This window comes from Stylophora pistillata, chromosome 5 (genome assembly GCF_964205215.1).
Source record: "Stylophora pistillata chromosome 5, jaStyPist1.2, whole genome shotgun sequence".
Lineage (NCBI taxonomy): Eukaryota > Metazoa > Cnidaria > Anthozoa > Scleractinia > Pocilloporidae > Stylophora > Stylophora pistillata.
In genome coordinates this window covers 39,439,037-39,457,528 of record NC_142523.1, presented here as the reverse complement: position 1 = coordinate 39,457,528, position 18,492 = coordinate 39,439,037, and the positions used below count along the sequence as shown (strand labels likewise).

Here is an 18,492-nt window from a genome sequence, read left to right as displayed (position 1 = left end):
TGCGCACATGTGTACGTTATTTCTTAGACGCCGTAAAATTTGCATATCTTAAAGCACACTCAGCTTGCATCCTGATTATAATAAAAATAACTCACACGATCTACAATCCATGAAAGTCAATATAGTTTTGTTCAGTAATCACAAATGATAATCAGCTGATTACTTAATATTGGAATTAAAAACAGAAGTCAAAAAGACACTACTGAGTGATTTTCGATTTTCATCGATTCTCCGTAGATCCCAGGAATATTGCTTTAATTTTACTTTATTGACAGATCATCGGGAGGATATTGGGTTAGAATGCGAAAGTCTGGTCAAATTCGTTCTCTGGAAAGGTATCGAGTTTTCTGGCTCAAACAATAACTCCATAGTCGGGTATGTTGACATCTCCCAAGCATATGAAGCAATTAGTGGCAGGGGATTTCTTCCAAGCCTCGATCACGTGCGAATTGAAAGCTCTGTATACGGAGTGAGGTCTGTAAACTCGAGTTTTCAACTGAACATGCGCAATAGTAATGTCAGCAATAGCCGTTTTACTGGTATCCACATCAAAGGAGGACATAAGAGTGTCACGCTGGAGAACTCTGTGGTGCAGAAAACAACTCTCGGTCACGGAATGTTCTACGATGGCAATGCCCCTGATACTGTCGATTTTTGTTCCTATGATGTGAACAATAACACAGCCTCCTTTCCATTAGTTTTCCAAGCGTTTGGCAAGGCATATTCCGCTGTCGATTGTGCCAAGGTAAGAAGTTATTCATAAATTTCTGTAAGATAAAACCGTGAAAATTCGGTTATGACGTCTTGGCCGTTCGTTCGTTTGTTCGCTCGTCCCTCCGTCTGTCCTAAGGGAAGCCGAGGTAGTTGAACTAAGCTTTGTTGCATTAATTTTCGATCGAAATAAACATTTTGAGAATGCAGACGGAAAGAACTATAATTAATCAAGTGAAATTTATCTAACTAAACAAGTGTAAATGAATGAGTTGCTGTACTGTTGTTTTCAGACAAAAGAACAGTTATTGTTGAAAACTTGTTAAACGTGGTTAGAAAGAGGTGGTATTTTCGTTTGATTTTTTTTTTCTCAATTGATATGTACATTGAGACCATAATGCTACGTTCACTCCTTTTAACTAGATCTGAATAAACGTCTTTTAGGTAATACGAGCTGAGCCGGGGCAGCATTTGGCTGTGCACTATCAATCCATCTCTGGGGCGTATTTTGAGCTTCACGTCTACGACGGAAATTCAACCAACGCAACAAAGCTCATGCTCCTGACTCAGTCGACAGGTGTCAATCAAGCTGTCACGCCATCTTCAAGTTCTGGTCACGAACTATACCTAAGGTTTCGATTTAGAGGTGGCAGTTCAGACACCAGGATAAAATTCATTGTGACAGGTGATAGAGGTAGGTGTGTTACTGCGGGAATTACACGTTGTTAGGCTTCGCATTCAGCATGAAATCAACTGCTCTCAGCGAGTTTGTCACATGCTTTGGGATCAGTCATTATTTGTCGGGGATCACATGGTTCTTAGGGGTAAGGGAGGATGGATCAGTCGTCGTCAACAGAGTACGGGGTGGAACTATAAACATTGACTGCAAATAAATTGCCAGCTAGAAGGAGGGGAGAAGGTCATAACAATATTTCCCCGAGGAGGGATCAGTTAAATTCTATGGGGACACAACAAAAATCCCTCCAACCCCTCTCCCCTTCACAGGCCAGGCGATAAATAATGTCCTTTCTCCTTAGTGGACTAATTAAGGGCTTAACGTCATCTCATACAAAAGTGAGACATACTATAACCTTTCTGACATATTTTTCGAATTTTATCACACTGAATTAGTTTCCCTTTCCTTTCTGAACTAGTATCCTGATTCATGATCGTTTAACCTTCGCAGATTGTTGCTCTCTCAGAATATCCCGCTGTGCATTCAGTGATAACCAAGGAAATGGTTTCTCCTTGGCAAATTTCATAGGAAAAATGAAGATTTCCTGGACTTCTGTGTTAAGGAACCAAGGGGATGGTCTGACGGTATACGGATTTTATGGGACGTTGGAAATATCCGATACTCATATGATTAACAACAGCGCCAACGGTCTCAGAACGTCATACAGCAGCATTAAGTCATGTACAGTTCATCGACTTTTTTCCAAAACTAATGCCCAGAATGGACTTTATTTCTGGCACGTTGCTCTAAAAGGTAACGTTTCTGACACAGTTTTTAACGGAAACGCTTACAACGGACTTGCGATGGCTTACGGAGCCGGTGAGGTTGAATTTTGGAACGTAAGCTTTGTTTTAAATAAGCAATGTGGAGTAAGGTTTTCTGATGGGAAAGTTTCTACCGACTTCAAATATTGCGATTTCTCTCGCAACAGTCAAGATGGCGCTTACATTTCAAACGAGGCGGGATCCCATCAAATTTTTAACTGTACCGCAACTTTAAACTCGAGATATGGTATTAGCTTGTGCGATCCTTCAAGTTATATCTCTCAGCAAAAACATTACTTTAACACGTTTACTTTAACAGGTTGCGTGATCAGTGAAAACACCCAATTGGGTGTTAAGTTAGCCCTGGAGACACATACTTCCAGTGTTAATATCACAATCAACAAAAATCACATTACACATAACAACGGAGGCGGCATTATCTTGGCCCCAGACCACAACCAGTGGTATTTTGATAAGCAAAGAAGAGTGACGGCTCTTTTGGTGAACAATCACTTTGAGCAGAACAAAGTGAATACAATTTACGTTTACTGCACAGGTTTTCTAGGACTAGACGCTTTTATCGAGTCAAACCTGTTCGTGAACAACACGGAAAATGTGATTAAACTTTTCGACGATTACAATTGCGGTAGCTATAGGAGCAACCCTGTCCGTGTCAAAATCATCAGGAACACATTTACAAAGAACCGTGTCGAAAATGCCATATTTATCGACCAATACTCATATCCTGGATTGCGATCGGCCACGTTGACAAATAACACTTTTGAAGACAACGAACCTCAAGTGAAAGATCTTTTTCCAGAGTTTTTTAAACGGCTAACACGTCGGGCGATAATTGTTGTCCAAGAAGGCAATTTTACTTTGCGTGAAAACATCTTTGAAAATCCCGCCTTCGCTTATGAAATCTCTACGTTGCTTCGTGATCATCATCGGATTACTGACGCCAAGTTTAACTGGTGGGGCTCATCAGATGAATGCAGAATTGTGGAGAGGATGTTTGATTTTCAACACAGAGTTCATCTCTCGCAGGTAGATTTCTACCCGTTTTTACTTTCCTCTGAAAAACGTGCTGTTAGTTCCAACACTTCAAGACCAACCTGTTTCCTACGAGGCTCAAGTATAGGTGGAATCGTGGATAGAAAAATCACCTTGTCAACTGATGACTCGCCTTACCATGTCCGAGATGACATCATCATCCTGACCAACGGCATTTTAGTAGTACCAAAAAATGTTACTATTATGTTTCCTTCCAGATCAGCCATGGTTGTACGTGGTACTCTTCTTGTCAATGGAACCCAAAGTGAAAAAGTTAGATTTACGAAAAAAATCCACCAGGGAGCATTTCGTTTAGATGGGGGTGCTGGTCCGTGGGAAGGTAGATTGAATTTTCTTGTTAATGGCACTTGGTGGCCGATGTGCCTTCCGTACGGCAGGTCGTTTACCTCGGAAGCCAAAATCATTTGCCAACAACTTGATCTTACCTATTATTCTTACAGTCTTATATACCCCTCTGGAAACGAACCCGGTTTTCTTCATAACGTTGTCTGCGATGAGAATATAGACAACGACATAATGAACTGTAGCACCAAAACATGGAGTTATGGATCTTCATGTGGAGGGTATATCGTTGACGTGTTCTGTCGACAGTACAACTGGGCGGGACTTCACTTAACCATGACATTATATCAAAATGTTCTACGCCACTTGGAGATATCCGATGCTGGCTTCGCTTATCGCAGTGACATCCAAATTCCTGGTGCAGCTCTCAAGGTAGACTTCCACCATCATAATGTTCATATAAGTAATCTTTTCATAAACAACTCTGTGGGTTCTGGTATGGAGGTGGTATATCAGAGTCCGTTTCACTACACATCGTTGATGCCCCATTCTACAATATCAAATACGAAGTCGCATGGTATTCTCTCGCGTTCCCCTACGCTTATTGTTACAGACATAAAAATGGCAAGAAACAGTGGAAATGGATTTGAATTTAAAAGCGCGGCAAGCTCCTGGGAAAATATATGCAAATTTACTGCCAAAATGGCCAGCCAAGACATGAGTAATGTTTTCCGCGTCTGCTCCGAGAATGAAACTTTTCTACCAGCCGGTAAAGTATTTCACTTTACCTTGGAGACATTAGAAGAAAGCTTGCAGTTCAGATGCCACCATATCATGAAAACGGAACTCGGACATAGAATTGTCATCCAAGAACTTTACAAATCGTCGCAGTGGTATGAATCCAATATATACCTGAACGTGCACAATGGAATAAAGGCATCACAAAGGTTCCCATGTAAGATGGGCCTGTCATCATGGGATAATCAACCAATCTTCAAATCATCGAATTCTTCTATTATTTTTGACTTTTACAAGCGTGCTGGAATCAGTGGAGTGATCAACTTTTTTGTGTTTACAGTCAAAGGTAACTAACTGTCCATAAGTTATTTCTCTTTTGCATGATTTTATGCATTGTATATCTCTATTCTTAGAAAATCAGAATCTCAAGAAGTAGTCTCAAAATTTTTTTCTTAAACACAATAGGTACATCCAGTTACCAGTTTCTCCGTAGGAAAAAGATGAAAATGCCACATTGTTTACTTTTGAAAGTGCAAAAACAACAAAAACATACAAATGATCAGCAACGCATATGGGTTGGAACACCAAGATGAACTAGAAGACTGAACTGGGTTTGGGTTAGGGATAAAATTGGTAACTAATGTTAAAATTTCTTTCTATCTTATAAACAGAAAGAGAAAAATCTGGATACACGAGCGGAGAAATCAGGATAGCACGAACAATGATTACCAGTAGCGTTCAGGGAGGTGTTCTGATTGGAGGTGCCATGTTGAAATATCTCAGCATTGTTGACACAGAGGTTTTTGCCTCGAAAGAGTTTGGCATCAGTCTAGGACCGATCGGCATCGAGGTTATCAAAATCACCTCAACAAATCTCAGTCAGAACAAGCGAGGAATTGTCATACAACATCTTACTTCTAAAGAACTTACCATACAAAACTGTGTTGTTAACAGCTCGCTTCTCCATGGAGTATATATATCAATAGAGGGAAGATCTCACGTTGACAGCGACGTTATCACGATGGTTAACTCGACCATTACAGCGAGTGGTGACCGTGGATTCATGATCTATGATAGCGCATACGTTTTTAATCCTGATTTATTATTGACTGGTAATACATTTTCTTTGAACAAGAAAGGAGCCATTAACTATTATTTCTCTTCTTATCACCACGGCCATCCCCCTGCCATAAAAACAAAGTCTAATAATTTTTTTCGCAACCAAGGACCCACTGTTGAAATTTCAATCAACAGGAATATTGATGGAAGTTTTGTATTCACCAATAACACTTTCAGCGAGAATCAAGGCTTTGCTGTTTTCTTGTTGAAGTCTATGTCCTCGCGATATGGGCGGAGATCGACCTTAATTATTCAGCGAAATTTATTTCTGGCGAATCGTTGCCCAGCCAATGGAGTGATTAATATTGGCAGACGGGCAAGTCGTGACAGCTTCGAAATTGATAAAAACAACTTTACGCTGAATGAAGGACCCTGCGTGTTTTTAGAAGGCGCGGCCTCTTATGTTCAAATTTCGCTACAAAATAATCTGTTCAAAGAGAATCGTTGTGCAGATAGGAATGTGATAGAGGTTCTTCGCCTGGAAGAGCAGTTGACGTTGGAAAACAACATCTTCACAGGGAACGAAGCACAGGGTGTGGTTCTGCTTCAAGTAGTCTATAACATCTATCCATCCATTCAAAGAAAAAAGGTCGTCTTTACTAATAACACCATCTTCAATAATATTCCACCCTCGTCAGCTGAATTATCAAGCGCAAGTGGCGCATGCGCTTTTGTCCTTTCTGGTATCCTTTTATATAAAGAAGTGGAGTTTCACTTCAACAGATTTAATAATAGTCGATACACGAGGGAACTGTGTGTTAACATTCCTGCCGTTTCCCCATATGACGTTATTAACATAACACATAACTGGTGGGGCACAACAAACGTTAGCGATATCCTTGACAAGATTTGGGACTTTTACGACAACTATGACGTGGCTATTACCAAAATATGGCCAATTCTTCTAAGTGGAGATGCCTCGACATTAATTCCTATCGGAGATGGCGAATTTACACCACATGGCCGTTATCTTGCAGGGAGACTGACGGAGTCTTTAGTACTCAAACTATCTCAAAGCCCTTATTTCATAACTTCGGATTTGTTTGTTACAGAAAATGTCACTTTAGTCATAGAGGCAGGTGTCATGGTGAGAGTAAACCCAGGAAAGAGCATACTTGTTACGGGAACGCTCAAGGTACACGGAACATTTCTAAAACCGGTTACATTTGCTATTAAGAAGCCTGCAGACTTAAACAGCAATTCTCAGTTACCCGTTCGTCTTATGGATGGTAGCTTCCCCTGGGAGGGGAGAGCAGAAGTGCTTTACAACAACACATGGAAACCAATTGCTGCTCCAAAGATCATAAAGGTTAACAATATCTCTGAGGTACTATGTAAACAGCTTGGGTATGGTCCACCCCTTCTTACAATTTGGAAGCCTGATGTATCTCATCAAAATACTACTGAGTTCCTGGTAGAATTCCACTGTCAAGGGAACGAAACAGCACTAGATGAATGTTCTGGAAACCAGGCAGCGGTAAATAATACCATCATCCTGCAAGAGATAAAATGCCACGGTGTACCTTGGGGAAATCTGCGCTTTGTGTCCCCTAGAGAGTCAAACAACTCCGAATCGCAATCAGTGTTGAAACATGTTCAATTTTTCCATTGTGGAAATCGCTTTGGAGTGTCTGTACCAGCTATTGAAGCCGTGATTAGTACTCCAAAACTTCAATTTGTGACAATAAAAAACTGCACTTCCGGCGGCTTAAGGATCTTCTCTCCTGCGAACGACATATATCTCAATCACAGCACTTTTTACAACACTGGAGGTTCTGGTGTAAACATGGTACAGACACGTAATAACATTGTGATGGAGAGCTGCGAGTCATCAAGAAATCATCGCGGCTTTTCCGTTGAAGAATCAAACGCAGAAAATATTCCCCGTGTCTACCATGGCCGAGTATTTCTTTGCGATATAAATAAAGCTGTTCTGATAACGAATGTCTCACTTCTCCACTTTCATGTTACGAGGCCGAAAAACGCATTGGTATCAGTAACTTGCAAAAAAGTACTGACAGTAGTCGAGGGTCGAGGAATAAAGCTGACACTGCTATACGCTAAAGGAAGGACGCACATGAGAGTTTACAGCTCTGCGACCACTTCCAATTTGATCATCGATAGCTCACACGCGGGCTTATCTGTTCTTGTACACAAAGAACTGTTCATTCCACACAGTGTAGTTTTATTGGAGTGGGCTGGTGACGTGAATTCAGAAGTCGTTATTTCAGTAGAAAACATGAATATTGCAGGTGAGTATTCGTATTACATATTTTTTCAGTTACTTCTGTTGCTTGTAACGTCAAGTGGGAAAACATAGCAATAATACAAGAAAAAGAACTTATCTCAATATTTTTTCAATATATTTTTTTTTTTACTTATCTCAATATTTCGCGCTATGCAATTTTGTGAGTTGAAGGAACAGAAAATATGGTCTTTAGTCAATGATGACTTTCATGCCGAAACGAAGTCGGCCAATGAGACACCAGCCTAATAAACACAAGTAAAGCCATGCACTTGCTCGATTCGGAATTGCTACTACATAAATAATTATGAACTTACTCTATTAGCTCAGATATTGTGGCCTGTTCATCTCCTTTACAGACGGCCCTTGCACGTTTGAAGTTGGACTCTGTGGCTGGCAAACATTCACCAACATGTCAATCAATGGAAACAACGCTACAACAACTTGGAGAAGAGCTACTTATCGGTGGCCATTGTATCTGAAGGACTACTCTTACTTCTCTTATCCCGGTAAGTTTTTTCCTCTTCAATTTACAACAGAGTTTACCACAAGAATCGTGCAAATGATGAATAATTCAGACATCTCCTCGAAAATGCTCGTTGTACAACAAGGCCAAAATTGAAAATTGGTAAAAGAGGGGCAGTTTCAACATCAGATGGCTGACACCTGTGAAAACTACTAGCTGCTTGTCACAACGCGTAATTGTAATTCTGACTACTTGTTGAGGCTATTCCTCAACAAGGTTTTATGTTAGTCCGTTCCGTTCCTTAATTTTTTTGTATGTCAGTCGACCACAATCCTTCAGTAGTAATTGTTTATTTTTGAGCCCCTTTACGCACGTGGAAAAGGCGCTTGTGAATGATTTAGGTACGTAAAACTGTTTTCCTTTCTTTCGTTTACCGCCTTTTATCATGTGGTTTTTACTGCTCCCTGAGCCTCGTAATTTATGATGAAAAGGCGACCGGATGGTTTTGTAAACATTGGAATTCTTCGCCGTCATTAAATTCGTTGGGTTAATGAGCTGTTCTGTTGTCATTCGGCATCGACGCCGCCATATGTGTCCGACCCGGACACTACTGCTTTAGGGAGAAAACTTTGTTGACATCTTTTTGCTATGAGACACTAGCTTCCAACTGTATTGCTCAATGAAGTATGTAAAGCGAGGCCTTTGTTTTCAAAAATATCTGGTAGTCTAAAGAAATAAATTAGTTTTCTTTTTTTTACTTTTCAATTATTCCAAAGTTTGTCGGATAAACACATCGAGAAAAATCAGTGGCGAAAACTAGCAAGTTGTCGGTGGATGACTAGTGCTTATATCAGCTAGTTCGTTTAAAAGCGAAAGAACATCTCCATAATACTTGCGTGACTTTATGGTAAACACGAGGCAATGGGTATCTAGAAAAAAGACATCCATCTCAATTTATCATGTACAATTTTTTTTTTCCTACGCTGTAGGTCGGTTTCTCTATGTCAGTAAAAGCTACAGGGCGCACGTTCCAAGTGTACGTGCGATCATTATCAGCCCTCTCATAAATAAGTTATTCCGGGTCTGCTATGCTGCGTTCGTTTACCGCTTGAGGATACCTGAAGGAACTGGATTGTCGCTTTACTTGGAAACAGGTTGGTGGACGCCAACATGCACTATTTTGCATTGCACTTTTGTTGTTTTACTTCTTCTTTGTTGCAAGTTGTCGTTGTTTCACATATCGTTTTTTAATACTTTCCAATTATTTCTTTGAATACAGAGCAATAAGCACCTTTTTCATGATATCTTTTTTGGGATTTGTGCTTACTCAGCATAGTTTCGTGCAAATTTTCCCGAAGAATGCTTCTTATTCATTTTTCCTTAACCAAAATACAGGAAAATCTTTTACAATTAATCAAAAGCTCATCTGGCGTACCAAAAGTATTTACGTGCCAAACTGGAGGAGAGTGGTTATTGAACTACCTCTCGACGATATCAATGATTACAGACTGTTGCTTGAAGCCCATTACAACAAGTCATCTTATTACTCAAGATACTACGTCGCTGTAGATGATATAGAACTTAGGAGCTGTTCCCACAAAGGTAACTTGCTATTTCCATGCGACAGGGCTTATTTAAATTGAGTGTTTGTAAAACCAAGCCAAAGTAATCAGAGAGATCAGCAGAGCATGCGACAATTTCAGAAGGACACCCAACCACATGAGGCGCGGAGGGGTTAGTTCTTTTCACACCTGTTACAGAACACCCACAACCATGGGTTATGGGGTCTTTTTGACTTGAAAATTGTTCTGCTCTGATATATCTAAAAAAGTCTTCACACTCAAACAACAGTATTCCAAAGACCATATTCTTTGGCAATTTTTGAAAGCTTTTTATCTCGATCGATATTCATCTGGTAAAAAGATGATTAGCCGTCTTACACCAATCAAACAAATGTTCTGGTTTGAAAGTGCAGGCACCAAATCATCCTATGGAGGGGTGGAGGTTGGGGTAGGTTAGCATTCATTCCTTAACAGACATGTAAAATGGAGCCACGCTGTCAGCTTGCTATGGTTTAGCTGGTGAGAGCATCTTTACTGCTGCGAAAACGTGGGTCTGATAAATAAATTGCTGGTTACAAATACGAATACAGTGGTCATTGAACGAAAATTTCGATTCTTATAAGATCTCTCCTCCATTACAGGGGAACACCGAATATTCAACAGTGTTTTTAGGGCCAACACTCACGAGTCTATTAACTATAACTCAGTGTCTGACGGAAGCGATAGACGACCTCTTTTCATCATTGAACGTTGCGAGATTATTGACACACCAGTCTCCTCTTCAAAAGCGCCTCACAGGAGTGCTATTTCCATCGACATCCAGAGCAACAGGTTTACGGTCGCTAACAACTTTGTCGCGGGTAACCGCCAAGGAGCGATTAAGATCAGTCTGGGAGGAAGCGACGAATCAAGTTTGCTAAAAAGCTTGATAAAAGGCAACACTTTCTCCGCGAATGCCAATGGTACTTTGACAGTAAAAGGAAGGAAGGGCTCCTACAGCTTTGTTCATATTGTCCACAACGCATTCGACTGTAACCTTGGACATGGAAGCACACTTAAACTTAGTAATGTTCAGAGCGAGGTCGTGAATAATTTCTTTTATAACAATACTGGATTGTACTCAATCGAATACGACTTCTCCAGCGCTCAGTCTGATCAACAGAAATGTGAACTTAACACGCTGTTTCTTAATAGCGGCCTTGGCCAGAATTATGGTTTGACAATCATGTCCAACGGACCAATGAAATACCACAGAAATAATATGAAAAATCCACAAAATCTTTATGACTTGAGTTCAACGTTAAATGCAGCATCTGAACGGATTGATGCAACGCATAATTGGTGGGGGGTTGGAATAGACCCTTCTGTTGGCTGGCGGGTTTTTGACAATGATGATGACTACAGGCTGGTATCTGTTGCTTATAAACCTTTTGAAAAACTGCCCCCAAGAAATATTTTATCCGGTAAGTACAAGTTTGTAAAATTTATGTAAATGCCAAGTATCAAACATGAGGTTTATTGGCAAAAACGGAAGAAAGGAACACAATAGGAGGCCTTGAAATCTACATTATCAACTCAGATGATAAAACTAGATTATCTTGATAAGTGATAAAGGTGAAGAGATGTGAATTGTATTCTTTATTTTACTTACCTAGGCCGTCAACCGACCTCAAAGTCAAATATTCACCAAAAAGTCTTTGTCGTTATTTTTTCTAGTTGGATGTCCTGCAAATTGGCTGAAAGTTGGGTCGACTTGCTACATTATTAGAAGAGGTAGTAGAAGACTGATGGAAGCTAAGGACTACTGCGAGGTACTGGTACAATGATGGAAAGAGACAATGAAAGTGGCTCGAAATTCGTTTCAACGTTGATAGTTAATACGGGTGCGATATTCTGGTTTCAGAGAGAGTAAATTATTTTTTAATGCCTTCCAACTTTTCGGGTATGTTATGAACTGATATTTTGACCAGCTCGTGTCTATTAATTTTCTTAAAAATATCGCCACCGTTGTTGTCAGTATTGTCATCATCGTCATCGTTCTTGTTCTTCTTTTAAGTACTATGGAGGACGAGTTGCGTCAATATCCATACCAGATGAAGTAGAGTTTATCAACATTGCACTAACAGCAATTGCACCGAATGGAAAATCTCCTGTTCCAGTTTGGGTGTCAACTGAAGATGACCTGGTGGGTATTTAGCTGTAAGCAAGAAGGCTTGAGAAAGTAGCTCTTGTGGCAACTGCTTCGTTTAAGGCTCTACCAGGAAAAAATTCCCTCTTGGAAACTGGTTTAACTTAAAACGGAGATGAAAAGAATGCTTAAATCTTTCTCATGAAGAGGATAGAATTGTGTCGGTGCTTAATTTTCATTCAATTCTTCTCATATTGTATTATGAGTAGTTCAATTATATATTGTTTGATTTGGACAGGAGGAAAGAATGAATGGTCAAAGATGCACCGTCTTAACACACTACAGAGTTCAGAAAGTTGTTCCGTGTGACAGTCTTTACCCATTTGTATGCACTAGAATAGCTGGTATGTAAAATTTCATGAATAACGTGTACAAAGAAAAGTGAAAGTATCCAGAATTCCAAAACCTGTAAAGGAAGCATTTAAGAGAATACTAACATATTTGCACTGATCCAGACTTCCCTCTTCTTGTTGGCCCGTTTTAGCATTTCTCCAGATGACATTCCCGTTACCTACCCGGAATCCTTTCTCTTTTTTTCAGTTATCCGCTGTCCGAACGGCTGTTTCCATAATGGTGACTGTGTCGGTGCTACCTGCTTCTGCTACCGAGGGTGGACAGGACGCGACTGTTCGAAGTATCACTGTAATAATATGCACAACTGTTCTGGCAATGGACGATGTGTTGGACCAAACGTGTGCAAGTGTTCTCCGGGTTATCTAGTAAGGATGCATGTATTTTACTTTTTACATGTGAAAAGGAGACGGTATCATCAGATGAGTTAGGAACTGAAAGATTTAACCTTCAATGGTTCTTTAATAGGGTCGAGGCTGTTCCTACTCGTACTGTTCGAAGTTTCGAAGCTGTTCGACTTGTTCCAAAGATCCTTTTTGTGGCTGGTGTGACAGTGCCCAGCGGTGCATGCCGGGAAACGCTTTCGGTTCCTCTTCTGAGCAGTGTCCAGACTGGTTCTATTACAACTGTTACACTATTGGCAGTGTAAATCACTGTTCAAATCAAATACAGGTACACTGTTTGTGCGAGCTTGCTTATCGATAATTTACCAACTAAACAGGATCACGCAATTATACAAATCAGAAGAGAAAAATGGAAACAAGAGAAGCTTGGTATACACAACTAAGGCAGTAAAGAGTGAGAGCAAAGAAAGTCAAGAAAAACAACGGAATTAAACCTCTCAGAAACTTGGATGCCCACGATATATTTTAAAATTGAACGAGTGGGAACAAATCACCAGCCAAGTACATCGTTCGAGGACCCAATTCTCATAGTTTAGCCTATTGCTTCGTTAGGTAAACAAGTCGATCTTATCGCCCATAGGTGACTAGATGTAAGAAAGTGAAACGTCGTGGTCCAAATTGAATGTGACTTGCTCAATTTTCATGGTTTTAAATGACTACTTACAGAATAGATAATGTCTTTGCACGCAAGCAATCTGGCAAGAAGATGTAGTTACATGTATCATTGCTTTTTTTTCTCACGAAAGCTTTTCTTTACTATTCGAATTGCATAGAGAGTCGATTGCACCAACCGACAGTGTAACACGAGTCAAGAGGCAACTACTTTGGAGTCTTGCCAGAGGTGTACAGACCTTGAGAAGTGCTACAATTACGTGGTGAGTGTTTTTAATTCGAATTCGACTTTTTCTGTAACAGTTTTTCTCTTATTTGAGTACTCATTTTAAGGTTTAGCTGTCGCAGATCAAAAACCAACAAAAATGATAATTAATTTTACAGGATGACGACAAGTGCAGGGCATGGAATGCAACTCGTTGTCCCAACGGTTTGATCCAAGTAGATTACACGGATCCAAAGCGAATCGAAAACATTATTTTACGAAACAATGTCAAGGTCGTTGATCCAAATACTACCATCATCTATAGCTGTCCAGTTCTATTGCCCGGTCAAGATGATGCAACTTCGGTGTTTGTTGCACCTAGAAGTCTGGGCATTAAAGTTGGTGACGTGATATCCAGTGCACAAGCGGGTGGAATAATGCACAAAGTTAACAAGACTGCAAGTGTTGGTGAGAAATCTAGTGGAAAAATGAGAAGTCTGTAATTGACTGTTGAGAAACCAAATACAAAGTAATCAAAAGAGTCAATCAGAGAGGTTAACGTCAACATATGCCTAAGAAAACTTGGGGATAAAAAAGAGGGGAAAGCGCGAATCACAAGTCGCGATTGGTTTTACTTTTGCATCTGATTGGTTGAGACCCCAAACAGAGCGAAGTTTGGCAAAATGAAAAGAAATCTCGAATTGTGTAGACACTCGATTTAATGGATTCGCTAAAGGTAATTGGAGTGTACTTTGGAATTGATGTACGTAGTTTATTAAGACGCTTCGAAAACATTTGAGAGATTACCTTCTTGTTTTGAACTGACGAGAATTAAAAAAAAAGGCGTCACTCGGGCATTTTGAAGAAGGGCAAGTGAAAATCTCGAGGGTACCCTCAATTATTTCACTGAGCTCATCCGATAACTTATTTCGAGATTTAGAATCTTTTGTGTGGGTTAACTATTTTTATCGTTATTTCAACATCCAGGGCCCTTCACAATAATACAGGGAACACTTTCTACGATTGAGGAGGCGATTCAATATGCAGATTTTATTCAGGAAGTTTCTCCAGTTAAGCTAGTTGATGATACAACTTTGGATGAAGAACCAAACTTTGAAAACTTACATGGCCTTTTGAGTGGAAGTATTAAGTTGAACAGCTCGGCGGATCTTCATGTTTTTACGGCGGGTAAATTTTTATTGGATGCCTGTTACTCCTTTCTTCCATTAATTGTAAACTCTTTTAGAAAGGATTACTGTTGACATTTGTAATGTTTTCGGGGTTTCAAAGTGCATGGTTTAATACTTTCCAGAGGCTCTTGTTCAAATAGAATAAACGAAAACAAAACCGAATATCAAGGGAAAATAGCTAAAAAATCATCCTCCTTTTTTGTATAAAGGTAGAAACTAGATTGCATTTATTGTAATAGTTGCCAAAATTTTCGCTTTTGTGTTTATATCTGCTACATCCATAAGCAACCTATACACACTTCGCTAGTGTGACAAATCAACCCATAACGGTTCCTCTTCCTCGATATCATGTTTGTATTCTTTGTGTTTGTACGTTTCAGAGACGTCAGTCTACAAATGCGTGGGACACATCTATAAAGTAGATGATGCTCTGGTATCCTCTCAGTTTCTTGTAATCAATAAAACACATGCTCTTGATGTCAAGCCTGGAGATGTGGTCCTCTCTAATCAGAGTCATGGATTTATTGAGAAGGTAGTCAGGGTCAATCAGACTTCCGGTATGGTATTCCTAGAAACAGAGCTCGAACGGTGTACACAGAATACCACTTGGACCAAAAGGTATATGAAGTAGCAGTAGTACAAGTTTTAAATTGTCCCAAGGACTGCAACGATGATACCTTTACCATAGGGAATTAATTATTAACTTAATCAGTTATAGTAGGAAACAATTGTTATTCCCTTGATGAAAAGTAAGGAACGTAATTTTAAAAATGGGGAAGTGAGTGCTCTCTCTCCCTCTCTCTCTCTTTTTTCTTTTGTTGTTTTGTCATATTTAAATGTGATAGTTTCTTCTATTTACTTTCTTAATAGCTTCATAATAACACCAAACCTCATTCGACATGATCATTCTGTTTCTTCCTTTTCCTTCTTTCTTTCAATCTTTCTTTCTCTCTTTCTTTCTTAAAAAGTTTCTTTCTTTCTTCGTTTTATCCTTTTGTCCTTCTTTCTCAATTTCTTTATTGCTCTCTTTCTATCTCCTTCCTTTCTTCCTCTCTTTCTTTCTCCCTTTTTTCTTTCTTTCTTTCTTTCGTTTTTTTCCTTCCTTTCTTTTTTCTCCTTTTTTCTTTATTACGTTCTTTCGTCTTTTCCTCCTTTTGTCTTTCTTCCTCTATTTCCTTCTTTCTTCCCTTGCGTTGTTTTCTTTCCGTCTTTCTGTGAGAAATGGAGGAGTAAATTTTTCAGTTTGAAGCAATGATTTAAACTTCGATCCCTTAACAGCACTTTTGGTCATAATTTAAATCCTCTAGTAGCACATTTCAGAATTCTGGTTCTCTTTATATTTTTCGGATGAGCTCTTACTGTAAGAAATGTAGTGAAGCAAAGACATCTCTTCTAGCAAAACGCAAGAAAAAAAAGAAGAAAATAGAAAATGAAAAACTCTCGGCAGTAACACAAATGGTAAAAGCGGTAAAAGTTGTTGTGGTCACTATGTGTAAGGGATACCATTCAGATTGATTGATTGATTGATGGATACACTGTTCATTCAGAACTGATATTGTTTTATGTCCTGTGTAGATTTAAGTCTCGTATTCCGGATTCCTCGTTCGATGATGACTTAGTCTGCACAGGAGGTGACAACAGCCATGGATTGATAATAACTGAACCAGACCCTAATCAAGAACAGATATCAGTCAATGATTCTATCATAGGAAGAACCAGCCATCCCGTGCTTGCAAAGGTAAGGGAAATATATATATGTTTCTGAATTTACTCGTCGAATCTTGATTCAAAAAAAATTTTTTTTCAGTGATTATCTCGGACGCTTAGAAGCCAGGAAATGGCTAAATAAAAGACAAACGAGGTGTTCCCCGACCCTGACATTGATAGGTGACTATACTGTGGGCCGTCCCCCGCATGGTTCGAAAAGTCCCTAGGCCCATTTTTTTTTTTTTATGATACGCTAAGTTACCATTAGCTTTGAGGAGACCTCTAAATGTAAGTAAGTAGGATTTCGATAGTAAACGAAGAAGTAACACCTATTTCTAGGGATAGACAAGATGATCGCAAAAAGAGTTTAAAATAAGGATGATAGGAAAAAACTGAGGCTTACGTCATACCGTTTATATTGTTTGAATCTTGAGCTTTAAGGAGACAACAGAATATTAGTTTGGTAGAAATTGGACAAAGATTTAACCGCAAAAAAAAAAAAAATATCATTTATAAGACAAGAAGGTGCAAGGACGGATAAAGATAGAAAATATTAAAACGGCTTAGACTTTACGAACTTAAGTTCTCAGGATACTCAATTTTTCAGCATTCATCAGAAGCTCTACTGCAGAAATCAATATTGCTCGTGGTAAATTTTGTAACTTTTAACCCAGGTTGTGGAGTCACGCGTGTCTGGAGACTTCTTGCTGATCGAAGTACTTCCCGTTTTGTCCGTTGTGAATGGTTCAGCTGTCGCCATAGCGACCCTTGATCAACTCCCACAAGAACACAGGAGACATAAAAGAGCTGTCGAGACAAAGAAAGTAGAGAAAAAGAAAGACTTTTTAGAAAAAAAAATAAAAGTACGTGGTTGTAGTTTGATTCTAAAACAAGGACTACTCCTCGGTGTAAAAACCCCTGAATCCCACGAGTGACGTAAAACAAAGACAACAGAACATTATAAACAATAGCGTACAGCAAAACAATACCTCATGAAACAAAGAAAATCTTCACAGGTTTTTACAACGAGGATGACTGAAAAAAAGCCACGCGTTGAGTAAATGCTTTATAGCCTTAAACTATTCACTGACGGATTGAAGACTGAAAGAAAGGTGGAGGGTTGACGAGTGGGGCAAACAGACAGACATGGAGACACTAGTGGACGGTGGGATGTATTTCCTTTGATCTGTGTGTGTGATTGGCTGGTTGACGGATCGGTGATTCATTAGCTTGCTGTTAGCTAGTTCAATAACACTGTATCGTGGTTTTAGTTTCCTTCAAGATCTAACGCCCCACGATTAACATTCCTCACTACCTTTTCCTTTTTTAGCTGAAAGGTTCAAGCTCCATAACTGTCAAAGAGACGTTCGAAGTGGATCCAAAATTTACTGTCTCTTTGACAGAGGTCAAAGACAAAGACGAGGACGGGTTATTCTATACCAAATACAGCTCTTTCAGTGTAGAAATGGGTGCCACATTAACCTATGACGTTAGTGTACATGTAGATATCAAAGCCAGCGTCAGGTAATTTTTGCATTAGTAAACAGTATTTATGGAGGATGAATTGGCTCATATTGCATTTATTGTTTAGTGTAATTTTTGCCCAATTTCAGACATCTGTAACAGAGTAATACCTAGACCAGACTCGTGGGTATTTTTTCATGAAAACAATGAATGCGGAAGCAAATTGAATGGCATCGGTTGACCTTTTTTCAAACCTTACTGTGTGACTACTGTTACTGGGGTTTATATGCGGAAGTAACCGATTGAATTGCAGGAACTCAATTCTATTTTGCCAAACGCGTTTGGTGCAATGTTGCGCGGGACAAAAAGAGATAGAAAAAGAGGTGACAAAAAAATTGGAAGGACTCCAAGGCTCATTTCTGTAATCAGATCAGCCACTTTTATGAATTTTTAATTTGCTATTAATCGCACCGTTAAATTGCAATCTCAACTGAAGTAGGCTGAGTAGGGGTTAAGATCAAAAGATTATGAATCTCTTGGTTTAGCAGACAGAAGACTTGTGTAAAATTCTGAAACAAGAAGATTATTCCTTCAATGTCTGTAGTATTTAAACTGACATCAGAACAATAAATGGATTATATTATACGCTTGCGCCGTTGCGACTTTAGTATTTC

The 18,492-nt window shown here is 39.4% G+C and overlaps 1 protein-coding gene across 3 annotated transcripts in view; it reads left to right on the top strand.

Annotated features, from left to right (window-relative positions):
* The window catches only part of LOC111339764 (uncharacterized), a 48,419-nt gene that overhangs the window by 13,700 nt on the left and 16,227 nt on the right, over window positions 1–18,492 (top strand). For 2 of the 3 annotated variants that reach the window (XM_022946483.2, XM_022946482.2), the window contains exons 4-23: window positions 276–745; window positions 1,156–1,405; window positions 1,898–4,651; window positions 4,977–7,676; window positions 8,029–8,178; window positions 9,125–9,289; window positions 9,531–9,737; window positions 10,339–11,160; window positions 11,414–11,508; window positions 11,754–11,882; window positions 12,124–12,229; window positions 12,426–12,604; window positions 12,705–12,908; window positions 13,414–13,515; window positions 13,637–13,925; window positions 14,445–14,645; window positions 15,028–15,265; window positions 16,223–16,385; window positions 17,029–17,217; window positions 17,685–17,878. In XM_022946483.2, coding sequence (XP_022802218.2) covers window positions 276–745; window positions 1,156–1,405; window positions 1,898–4,651; window positions 4,977–7,676; window positions 8,029–8,178; window positions 9,125–9,289; window positions 9,531–9,737; window positions 10,339–11,160; window positions 11,414–11,508; window positions 11,754–11,882; window positions 12,124–12,229; window positions 12,426–12,604; window positions 12,705–12,908; window positions 13,414–13,515; window positions 13,637–13,925; window positions 14,445–14,645; window positions 15,028–15,265; window positions 16,223–16,385; window positions 17,029–17,217; window positions 17,685–17,878 — 9,607 coding nt within the window. Of the gene's footprint in view, window positions 1–275; window positions 746–1,155; window positions 1,406–1,897; window positions 4,652–4,976; window positions 7,677–8,028; window positions 8,179–9,124; window positions 9,290–9,530; window positions 9,738–10,338; window positions 11,161–11,413; window positions 11,509–11,753; window positions 11,883–12,123; window positions 12,230–12,425; window positions 12,605–12,704; window positions 12,909–13,413; window positions 13,516–13,636; window positions 13,926–14,444; window positions 14,646–15,027; window positions 15,266–16,222; window positions 16,386–17,028; window positions 17,218–17,684; window positions 17,879–18,492 lie in introns of those variants that run through there. The other variant, XM_088761335.1, reaches the window with a different exon arrangement.